The sequence below is a fragment of the Arvicanthis niloticus genome, chromosome 11, assembly GCF_011762505.2.
Source record: "Arvicanthis niloticus isolate mArvNil1 chromosome 11, mArvNil1.pat.X, whole genome shotgun sequence".
Classification (NCBI taxonomy): Eukaryota; Metazoa; Chordata; class Mammalia; order Rodentia; family Muridae; genus Arvicanthis; species Arvicanthis niloticus.
In genome coordinates this window covers 63,812,430-63,824,702 of record NC_047668.1, presented here as the reverse complement: position 1 = coordinate 63,824,702, position 12,273 = coordinate 63,812,430, and the positions used below count along the sequence as shown (strand labels likewise).

General features: G+C 43.4%; 1 protein-coding gene across 2 annotated transcripts in view; it reads right to left on the bottom strand.

Moving 5' to 3' along the window:
* Positions 1-12,273, bottom strand: part of Crim1 (cysteine rich transmembrane BMP regulator 1) — a 175,075-nt gene that overhangs the window by 92,971 nt on the left and 69,831 nt on the right. The window contains exon 3 of one of the 2 annotated variants that reach the window (XM_034513780.2): positions 783-1,025. The exons of the other annotated variant lie outside the window; for it this stretch is intronic. Within the exon in view, the coding sequence (XP_034369671.1) occupies positions 783-1,025 (243 nt within the window). The remainder of the gene's footprint in view (positions 1-782; positions 1,026-12,273) is intronic. 2 annotated transcript variants of the gene reach the window in all.

The following is a 12,273-nucleotide window of genomic DNA, read 5'->3' as shown; positions in this document are numbered from 1 at the left end:
AGAAGTGTTTCTGACAGAGCAGATCAAGAGATGGACGAGCGATTGCTTTGCCTGAAGCATTTACCTAACAGTAAAACTAAAATTTAAAAAAAAAAAAAAAAAAAAAAAAGGAAAAAAAATTTTAAAAACTGATCAGTCATTAGGAACTTGCAAAGAGGAAGAATCTAGACCGAGTCACAGACGACATTAGAGATGCTGGCACAAGGGCAAGGCTGTTAGAAAAACCGTAAAGCAAGAAGCAGCTGCGACATGACAAGAATTCCAACACTGGCAAGGAAGGTGAGCAAACAGTCAAATGACACAGTGCATGCTTTGAAGCCAAGGCGGATGCGGAGGGACTGCCAAGGATGAAAATGGGGGCTGTTTCCTTAGAAAACATCTGCCATTCGGATGCACGCGCTTATCCACAAGGGATTGTTTCACGTATGAGTACTTCGAAACGCAAAACTTCCAAGTGACAGACGCATCTGCCAATGAGGCTTCTGATCGTCTCTCAGGGAATGAAGCAGGGAATGACCATACTCTTCCCACAACAGCTCCATCAAATGTATTTGAAGAAAATAAAGAAGAAAGAGAAAAGGGTGGTTGCCTCTCCGGTGAGGTTCATGCACCGGGGAATTATCCCTCTGGTTCTCTGATTAGAGTCCTGAAGTGAGAAGTTACCCAAAGCAGCCAGGTAAGAACGCTCGTCTTGGTGGGAGTGGAGAGGCCCAGGATAGCTGAGCAGGGACCTGTTGCCCTCTGCCACGAGGAGTGAGGCTGCCCAGCCAGCGGGCGCATACCTGGTTTACACTCATAGAGGTCACAGCACTCTCCCGGCTTCCCTGAAGCTTTGGACACCAGAATGTTCAGGTATCCCGGCTGGCAGACTTTGCGCAGACAGCCCGCAGGGTCACACACGCAGCGGCTGGGTAAAGGACAACATTCCCCAGGGGGGGCATAGCCCTCGATCAGAATGGAATCTTCAGGGCAACGTGGAGAGAACCGCACTTCACAGCGGGCCTTGGTGCAATCTGGCTTCTCTTCTAAATGGGAAAGAGAGAATTTAGCTCGTGCCCCGGGGCAGCGTGGGTGGGGCACTTCTGTGGGAAGAACAGGTTGTCCCAAGTCTATCTACTACCCAAAGATGAAGGCAGCGAAAGAAGTCTGGTGAAAACCTTCAGGCTAAGTGTAGCCAACCATGGGATTCTCTCCCAAGATCTGTCCATGACAGCAAAATACAGTCCTTCAGGAAGAGCCAACATCTACTTTAAAGCCCAAGGGGACGCAAAGGGAAGACCTCATGTGGCTCAGACTCAGGTCTGGACTAACTGTGAACCCAAGAGTCTTAAGGTTTGTTTCCTTCCTTCCTTCCTTCCTTCCTTCCTTCCTTCCTTCCTTCCTTCCTTCCTTCCTTCCCTTCTTTCTTTCTTCCTCCTCCTCCTCCTTCTTTCTTTCTTTCTTTCTTTCTTTCTTTCTTTCTTTCTTTCTTTCTTTTTTTCTTATAGTGATATATGGTAAAAACCAAAACAGAGACATAAATAAAAGCTGGCCACCCCAGGGACTGACGGCAATAGGGACACCAATGAGCATAATGAACTCCATCTCCACCTAAGTTTCGATGAGCTGAGCCGATTAAGATGTGTAATTCTATGACAGGCGGGCTTAACAAGACAGACAATGAGCCAAATTCCCCAGGAATTTTCCTACGTGGCGTGTCTCAGCAGAGGCTCTCTGGATGCACCTCATTTTCTTTTCAATGTTATCTGTTGACCTATGACCTCAGTTTCAGAGACTGGGAAACCCAACAAGTTTAGGGTTGGGCAGCAGAGTCCTAGCTTGCCAAGCCTCAGTCCTCTGGCCAGTTTCTTGATTTCAACTTTTAAGAGACCTATACTAGCATAGGCCTCAAGGAAAAGACTGAGATGACCTAGAACCACACTACTTCAGACTGTGCCCTTTGAATGAGGTCGGAGTATGGGGAAGACAGTACTGGAGCATACACTTCCATAACCTCTAATTGACTTTGCTGAACTAAGACCCAGAGATAGAGTCACAGAGCAGGATTAGAGGCAAGATGTCCCTTAATATTGTAGATTGAAAAAAAAAAAATCCTGAGGCAGAAGCCCTCCTAATCAGTGATAAAGCAAGAATGCAGGTACCCCGCCTTACACTGCACACAGTGCTGGACACGACAGACATAACTGTCTTTCCCAAACCAAATCTGTTTCTTTCTTACTCCCCATGTCTCTCTCTCAAAGGGCTCCTGTAGCAGCAGCAAATCTGGAGCTCCTGATCCTTCTGATCCTTCTGCCTCTGCTTCCCAAGTGCTGGGATTACAGCCAGGTGACCTCCTACCTGGCTCTTCCCTTGTCTTCCGTTTAACTGACCAATTTCCATGTCACTAACTACTCCCTGTCTCTACATCCAGGAGGAGATCGCCCACACTTACAGTTCTAGAAAACTCACTCAGAAATTTTTACTGAGTACCGATTGATTTAGCGGTGGTTGAGGAATACAGGGGATGAGGAGGGAGAAATGGAGATCGATTCTTGCTCTCATGTGGTCTACAAGGTAGTAAAAGGTGTAAAAGGTGATAGAAAAACAATCGATATCATCAATAGTAACAAAGCAAGGACGCAGAAGGGAGACGAATGCTGTTTAGGAAGAGGGGCAGCTACAAGGAGCAGATCACTGGTGGAATGAGGTGTGAGCCACAGAGATCCTGGAAGAACTCTTCAAGAAAGGGAACAGAGTCTTGATTGTGGAAGGCGCCCTGTCCTGCAACAGCAAGGCTTTGGGACTGTGCAATATTAGGGGTGTAAAGAGATGCAAAAAGAGGTAGAGAAGGTATCTGGAGAGAAGTCAAAGCCATGCACTATTTATCCAGTGGGACCTTGTGTTGGACATGGAGATGACATTGTTGGAAAGGTCATGTGACTTGCTTTCTGTCACTTAACCTATGGCTGCTCCCTCCTTTCTGTATTGGACAGAATGTCACTTTACCACACCTATGCTTCAGGCAGGGACAACAGTCACATGTAAGCCTTACCCTCTCTTGTAACTGTTGCTGTCAAACCAACAGCCAATAAGCTTAAAGCTCAGTAGAAAGCGGAAACGGCATCTGGCCTAAGAGCAATAGGCATTCAATAACTAACACACACACACACACACACACACACACACACACACACACACACCACTCTGACATCACTCCTAAGAAGGCTCTGAGTTTTTATTTGAGTTATTATTATAGGCCATGAAATCAAGGTTCAAGCAGAGCAAGTTAACTGTCCAAGATCATATGGCTGATGAATGGGCTAGGCTGGGCAGGGTGGACTCTGGTCCACTTGGTTCATGAACCTCTGTCATAATGTGATTCCTGAACTAGGAACGCTTGCTGTTGGAGGTGTGCAACTTTGGCTTTACCCTTCTCCCCTCCTGGGTTGATTTATCTGGGCTTAACGTCTCTCTTGAGTAGAATTGTGGTTTCTGTTAAACCCTCATGGCTGAACTCTCTCTTACTCAGTCCCGATTGTCTTCATAGTTTGATCCTGGGAAACTCAGAGCCTACACAATCACATGCCTGGGCCACAAAGGAGTTAGTTCTACCCTCAAAACACCCAGCCATGCACTTTCATAATATAATCCCTAGAACCATCTAGTGAAGAGGCAACCAGTCAGCAAGGAGGCCTGTGTTGAGACACTCTCCCTCTGTCAGTAAAGGAATCCTCAAAGCGCTGAGGAAGAGAAGGTCAATCTTGATGATGGGGATCAGTCTGGTCTTTATAAAGTACCTCCAGTAGTTGCTGACCTGGGAAACGCACGCACTGATTTATAATAAAGAAAAGCCCTAATTCTGCTTGCACATGGCACTGAATCGTTATGGCTGCTCATTTGTTTTAATTGTTTCTTTGAGACAGGTTGGTTTCTTATGTAGCTCAGGCTGCCCTAAGCTATCTATGTAGCTGAGGCTGACTTTGAACCTCCGATCTTCCTTTCTTCCTCCCGAGCGCTCAGATTACGTGGTGAACCTGTAAGGTTCACAATTACTCCTCCTCCTGAGTTCTAACCCGACATGCTATTATATTTGTAGTCTCTGAAGGTTTGGTATGCATCAACACCTTCCATTAAAACCCAACCTATTACTAGGTCTTTAACATTCTCAACACTGCCACTTCCTTACCAGTGTTCTGCACCTCAAGTCTGGAGAGACGATGTACTTTTTGCAACGCACATAGGACAGGGCAAGCTACCTAGACACTACGAACCATAAGTGAACACAAGTGAATCAGGATCTTAAAACTTGGAAGTGTCCAAGAATATTGAGAATGCAGCTAGTCTTACCAAATGCTATTTCAACTTTTCTCAAGAGAATCATACTGGGTTTCCCTAAACTAACACAATTAATAGATGCTAAAAAAAATCCTGAGAACAGTGTTCTTAGAAAACCTGTTTTAAGTGGTTCTGCTGACTGTGCCTTAAGATTTTTAAACTTAAAAGCTTGAGTGTAGTAGTTACTACTGTCCATTACCTCTGTACCCGATTTTCCTTCCCCTCCCCCTTCTTTCCCAAGTGCTGGTCCAGTCAGTCTTGAGTACAGTTCTACGGGTTTTTTCCATGAAGATGTTTGCACCCTACCTCTTCTGCTGCTGCAAAAGATTGTGTGTGTGTGTGTGTGTGTGTGTGTGTGTGTGTGTGTGTGTGTGTGTAGAGACAGGGCCTCACTATGTAACCCTGGCTGGCCTGGAACTCACTACATGGACCATGTTGGCCTTGAACTCAGAGAATTGCTTGCCTTTACCTTTCAAATACCTGGGATTCAAGGTGTGTGCCAACATGCCCAACTACTGCAAAACACATTTTATAAGCACAGAGTTAACTATTATTTGATGTTTACATCAAACTATCCCATAAAACTACCTTAAAGGGAATGGGGGCAGATTTCTTAGGTATTATTCAGGTGTCCCGGCTCTCCTGGAATCATCTTTACTAAGCTGTATTTTAACAGAAGATACATAATTCATTTAAAACTCCAAAATTCCCATCAGACTTTACTGGCAAGGCTTTGCTCTGCGTGTTCATTTGTTCCTTTATGTTTTGGGATCTTTTTCTCTTTTGGATTCCTGTCAGTTTTCTGGAAGAATCTAAACATCAAATACTAAATTCACTTCGGTTTCACTCTTGTTTTCTTACACGCACATAAAAATATGTCCTTAGCATCATAGCCACATACTACTCTGTGTTTTAGAATTTCTTTGCAAGCTTCTCAATCTGGCCTGAGTTGAAATAATCTATAATTCAACACTGATTTCTTCTTTGAAGTCTTTCAGATAAGTGCTGTAAAGTTTCTGTGGCGCTAAGCTGGGGGAGGGAGCTCTCCTTTTGTTTGAACTTACTGATTTGTCACTAGTAATGCTTGCTGTACAAGGTTTTGGTTTTGTTAATTTCTTGAGGTTTTATGTTTTTTTTTTTTTTTCCTTTGCACACCTGTGTATACGGATGTAGCCTTGTGGGCAATTTTAAAAACACGAGTGTTAGATTGTAACAATACTCTCTATTAAATACCAACTAGATCACCTGTGTCTCGTATTTCTGGTCTGATTTCTGCAAGCTCACCCATGAGCCAGTGACTCCCCACAAGCTCCAGTGTTTACCATCTCCAGAGCTGTGCTGTTAGTAAGATGACTGGCAGGGATAAGTCTCAAGTCTTACACTGAGTCGGTAAACTGTGAAATGAGGTTTTCAAAAAAATTGAGACTTGTAAAACCTACAGATACTTCATCTTATAACTGTTAATAGCTGCTTTACTTTCCCTCTTTCTACAGATTACCTAAGTATCTTTGTGTGCACAGTATCCAGTGCATACTTCACTCAGTGTGTTACCATGGCAGCAGCAACTGTTGCTTTGGCCCCTTCTCCCTGAGCCTGCTTCAAGTACATAAGTTCTCCTGGAAATCTTTATTTATTCTTCTACATCTCTCCTGTTTGTTTTTTCGTAAAAAAAAGAAAGCCATAGCTGCATTGCCAATTTCCCATGAATGAGAAAGGCATTACTTTTGAAGTTTCAATTTTTATCTATTCGCAAAGAAGTCCTGCTCTACTCTTTCCCAAAAGCGTTTAACAAATCTATATATAGTAGTTAAACTAATTAGCAAGCTTTTATGTCTGGTTGCCATGGTAACGTCGCAACTGGCATCTTAGAAAAAAAAACGCCCCAGATATAGAGAGACTAAAGTGACAATATGGCCCCCAACAAAAGTAATTAAAGAAAGATAAATTAGTTTCACCATATTAGTAATCTTCCTTTGAGGACTGATATGGTTATCTAGTGTAAACTGATGTAATAATAATTATGCAAAGTGTTATTTAAACCTAATCACTTAAACCTCCATGACAAGACAATGGTTGTTTCTAGGCCTTCGCCAGCACAAGACACCAGCATAGAAGGTAAAACTGAAACTCAAAGGGGGCAAACGCATTTCAGAGTTTCCTGCTCGAGCCTAAGTTTTAAGCAAAAGGAAAAATAAACAGCTACTGATGATAAGAGGGAAAATTTTTTTTTAGAAGAGCGGTTAAGTCACAAGGCCAGACTCTTGTTACCCCTGTGTATTCTGTTGAGGTCCATCTGACGGTGAAGCCTTTCTTCTACTTCAAAATCCATTGACATGGTCACTTTAAATAGCAGCGAGATGCTACACACTAGTTACTGCAGAGCAGGCAACATAATGCGGACAAGTAAAACTTAAAAAGAACTGCAGAATCAATGTTGCTGGGCCCGCCTCCAGCGCTAACCCTGTTTCTGTCTGCCTGTGGATAGCAAACCCATCATACGGGGACACATCACTCTGACACATCTTTGGGAGTTCCAATTACTTCTAGGATAACTCAAAGGACCCCAGATTTGGATTCTTTTGATACTACAGAATTAAGTAAGAACACAGAGTATAAAGCCACGAGGCAAAGGGCCGACTATACTTGTTTGCCCCAGAGTTCACCGTGGTGTACCTTACACTCTGTAGACTGGGAACAGTCTGTGATAGCGACCTTGGCTGTCACAGGGGCCCTCTGCTACTTGATAGAGCCTGTGATAGCAGACTAGTCTATAAAGTCCTCTGTGTCTGTCTTTCACTCATTCAGTTGACAAACATTAACTGAATGACTTGAACAGGGAAGGAACAAAGTCCTTGCTTTCTGGGATTTATAGCTGGAGAGGAGAGAGGCATTCAGACTAATGGCTTCTCAGCATAGTGCCAGGTGGTGATAAAGGCTTTGAAGTATAATCAATAACACTTGGGCACTGCCTTAGCCAGCAGAGTTCTTCAAGGTAGCAAAGGAAGAGAAAGCAGGGCGTGGCGGCACATGCCTCTGATTCCAGCACTCAAGAGATAGAGTCGGAATATCACAAGTCTGAGGCTAGCCTGGTCTACAAGATGAGTTCTAGGACACTCTGGTCTACACAGTGAGCTCTAGGATAGCTAAGGAATGCATGGTAAGAGCTGAGAAAAGCATATAAAAACAAATAGTAGGCATATAAATACACATAGTAGGCATATAAATACACATAGTAGGCATATAAATACACATAGGCATATAAATACACATAGTAGGCATATAAATACACATAGTAGGCATATAAATACACATAGTAGCCAAGAATGTTCCAGCGCCTGGAAACATTAAGAAAAGACAAATAAACAAAAACCTCTAAAGCAAGTCAGAGCTGACTCTAAGTAGAAATATACACTTCAGAGTTATGAAGAAGAAATCTAAACTGAGGTATAATTAACATGTAGAAAATACCAATAAAACCTCACAATGCAAACACTGATGGGTAATATTTCTTATTAAAGATTCAGTTGCCAAAGTCATGCTAGAGAAATGGGGGGGGGGGAATCTCTCCTAATTGAGGGCCCCCTGCAAGTAAGGCCTTCGGGTACACATTCCAACTCTCCCGTGTGCTTCTCAGTGTAAAAGAGATTACATTTTCATCTCTACCCTGTGGGTGACAAGACAGACCCAGGGAGGCCAAGACCCATGGCTGAGGACACATTAGGAGTGGCCGAGCTGTCAAAGTCCACAGTTTCCTCTCTAGCTGCTCCACAAAAGCCAAAAGTTCCCTATTCAGCCCGTCTAGGGCTTGTATGTTTAGTCCATGGCTATGCTTTGCTCAGATGCACAACCCCTCATGATGTTGCAGTGGTGAGGAATGCACTGTCTTTGGTGAGGCCTCATCATCACACTGTAAGCTGTCCTGTTTCATTTGCTCTTAGCCAGAGAGACAGCACTGGGGATAATGCTTCCAGTGATAGTCTGTTCCGAAAACTTCTATAACCAATGCGACGCATATGTCGTTCCTAGGTTTTTCGGTTTAGAGGCTGACTCCTTTAAAAGCTACACTGGTGAATTCTTTTCATTCACATTCCATGATTTTATCAGAACCTTTTTTTTTGGCAGGCTTTGCTGTGAAGACTTGTTCTACACAATCATAACCCCAAGGGGGGAAAATTAGGCTTTTGTTGACACAGTCCCAGAAATACTTCAAATTTCAGCTCCTTCAGAAACACCCACTGTACTTTCCCAGCTCTTTCTTTTACTCTAGGGTTGAGTTTTAACGGCAGCAGAACCTATATTGCGGTCACTTATTAAAGATGCCATATTAGAGTATTTTCAATTGCCTAATAAGATTCCCCTGCGTCACAGTGCAACGTAACTCAGCCCAAATACAAAGGAGTAAGGTATCTACCCAACTATAGTCTGTAATATTTTAATTCAGTGGTTCTAAACCCTGGCTGCACATTAAAAACCACTTTAAAAGCTTTTAAAAACACCACTGTCTGGAAATCACCTCACGCCAATTAGATCTGAATGCTGGGAAGAAGACGGGGCATGTGTATTTATTTCAACAGCGCCCAGGCAATTCTGTTGTGTCATTGAGGTTAAGAAACACTCACCTACTCCTTCAGCAAACTGAAAATCCTTACAAGCACATTCACTATGGATACTTAGTTTGACCAAGGGAGTCTTCAAACACTCAAGGCAAAACCACAGTGCAAAAGGGACAAGCGGCCCTTTGAAACTGGCCGGCTCAGAGCTCTGATCTGCATATTACACGTCAGTACGTGCCTAGGCTCCCTTGGACCTCACAGCCTGCCTAACCCATGATGTTGCTGACCTGCTAGAGACTACAGATTTGTTACTCCTAGTGTGGTCCCAGGGTCAGCAGCTGCAGCACTGCTACAAAGTGGGGGAAGCGGGGCTTGCTCGGAACACAGTAACTGAGGGTGTGGCACTGCCCTGGGCCTCCCTCTGTACTTCAGCAGCAGGACATGGCAAAGTTTAAGATGGGCTAACCCGGGGGAGGGGGCACTTTTCATTGACCTCAGAGTTACCACCACCAGCATATCCTAGGCATTTGCCAGAAATGAAAATTCTAAGATCCACATCTGATGTAAAGAATCAGAAACTCTGGGAACGAGGCCAAGAAATCTGGGTCTGACAAAGTCGACAAGGGATTCACCAGAATAGTCACTTGCCCCTTTGCCTCCTCTTGGAATTGCCTGGGAACTGAAATCTGAAGGCTCAGTGTACAAGTGCCCTACTCCAGGAACCCGAAATTTCCAAAACACTCCCAAGGTAAGGAAAATGGGTGGTCTTGGTTGTTGCAAGCACACCTGCGCCCACCCATGTTCCACAATTTCAGGAGATTCAAAGCTGTCTTAGTTCATAGAAAAACATGATCCACCAGCATTCTCTGGAATCTTCTTTGAAGAGGTCAGAGTCACCCGAGAAGAGGTAAAACCTGAGATGAGATTTTGATTGTGGGAGGTAGGCTTGGGGTAACAGGGAAGAGCCAGACCTCAAATGTGAACTGTGTGCTTTCTACTCAACTTTAAGCATAATTTACATGTGGCAGTAGAATTCTGAGTCCAGAGAAACTTTAATGCATCATCTGTTAATTCATACCAAGAAAATTTATTCAATTTACTGCCAGGCTGATTTGCCATCCAAACAATTATAGTTACATATTCATACACCATAATGAATTCTAAAATGTTACAATCTGTCTTTAAAAGACTCTAGCAATAAGATAAGCCTAAAGATAGATTAGAATAAAGGTACAGAGAACCAAAGGTTGGTTTAAAAATGATTACTTTTACCAAACAAAGTCACCTTCTGTAAACACCCCATCCCCGTTTGTCATGTATTAGCCCCACCCCTCCCCCACCAAGAAATTGTAGCTCTCAGGGAGTAGGGCAGATGACTCCCGAGTCAAGTCTAAATGAACTAAACTCACAGTGAGTTCAGCAGCATCTTAAGAACACTCTTCCTAACAGCTTGAAAATGTCAAAGAGGTGTAAACATTAGAGACTCTCAGGATGGCTTCCACCAGGAGGCTACATCCATTCCAGAACACAAACGAAAGCCTTGACTTTTTGTGGCATCATTCTGTCACTCTTGTTGCCTTCCATGCTTCAAGTCCTCCAGGACTGGATGCTGTAACATAGCTTTTCTTTTCTTTTTTTGTTTTTGTTTTTTAACAAAGATAACACTTTGCTCTGAGAAGAGTGCAACCAAAGGACAGATCTCAAACACGTGAGAAGGAAGGGTCTGGTGTTCCTCAACTGTAAAATGTGCGGCTGGGACTTGTGTGTGCTTGCCATGAGCACACTCGATCCAGCCAGCTCCTGGGAGCGTCCCCTACTCAATCAGGTTCCAAAGTGCATGGCCTCTGCTCATTCAAGAAGACCCATACATGCTTGCCAAATGAAAGGGGCAGCCAATCACAGTCTTTCAGAATGACAGGATGTGTCAACACTCTGAAAGTTTTACAACAGAAAATGTGAAAACACAAAGACAGACAGACAGACAGACGACAACACACACACACACACACACACACACACACACACACACACACACACACGGTGAAGGGGGGAGGAGAACATCAAATTGGTCTTAATCAGTAATATTATCAAGAAGTTCCTTGGTCTCAGAAGTGATATATAAATTTTCAAAACACCTTGGGAAGTTCTTTAAAGAATATTTTACGGTGACCTGAGACCTCCAGGACTGCATCACATGACATCTTTTAAACAAAAATTCAAGGAGGAATCAAACCGCAGGGAGAAGGGACAGGTAGGGAGTGACGAGGAACACACTGTTGCTGTTCTGTCTCCACTGACAACAAAAGCAGAAAACAAGGAACAGCAGGCCGTTTAACTGTTCAACTGGTAGTGCTCACGAAGGTTCACACATGCTGGAAACAGCCATGTGGCTGAAATTATAAATAGATGTTTGGAAAAATATTTTGGCCATTTTTTTTCCTGCCTCCTCCTCTCTTTCTCTTTTTAACTTCCACCTCATGGAATATAATCTGTTTGTTTGAACCATTTATTTGACACTGAATACAAATTATTTTAGCTCCTTTTAACCCATTTGTGTGTGTGTGTGTGTGTGTGTGTGTGTGTGTGTGTGTGTAGGAGTCAGTATAGCCACCAAAGCTTCAGAATCGAGAACTGGGTTCGAATCTTGGTTTTCTGTAAGTAGCCGTGCCATCTTCACCAAATGTTTCTGGGTTGGGTTTCACTTAGGGTTGTTATCAGCAAGATAAAGGAGGCAGCAAGAAACCTTGTGCCTGGCCCATCTCAGTGCTCAGCACTCAGCAGCTTGATGTGCCACCATTAATGACTAGAACAGTTTAAGCATGCGTGCGCAGCTTACATAAAAACACCATTCAGCCCCTCTGCTACCCTAAAGTTGCACCATTTTAGAACCTCCGAATATTCATGTGTTAAGGTGAGAAATCTTATTTTATGTGACTGACTTGAAGAGTGTAAGAATATGTATTATTTCATATTATTTAGAACAGAATATCTACATACACGCCCTACAGAGTGGGTTGTCAACCTATGGGTCATGACCCCTTTGGGAGTTGAATGACCCTTTCCCAGGGATTGCCTAAGATCGTTGGAAAACAGACATTAACATCATGATTCATAACACTAGCAAAAGTAGTTATGAAATAGTAACAAAAATAATTCTATGGCTGGGAGTCACCATAGCCCGAGGAGCTGTGTTAAACAGTCACAGCATCGGGAAGGTTGAGAACTACTGCTGTAGGGGCCTTGTGATCTCCTTAGTTGCTTTAAATCTATTGCCTAATAGGATATCTCGGAAGACAGACAACGTTCCTGCTATCGATAATGTTAAGGCTGGTTATGAAACATAGACCCAACTGTCCCTACATAGCACAGAACATTTTGGTCATCCTAGCTAGCCAAATGCTTCCGC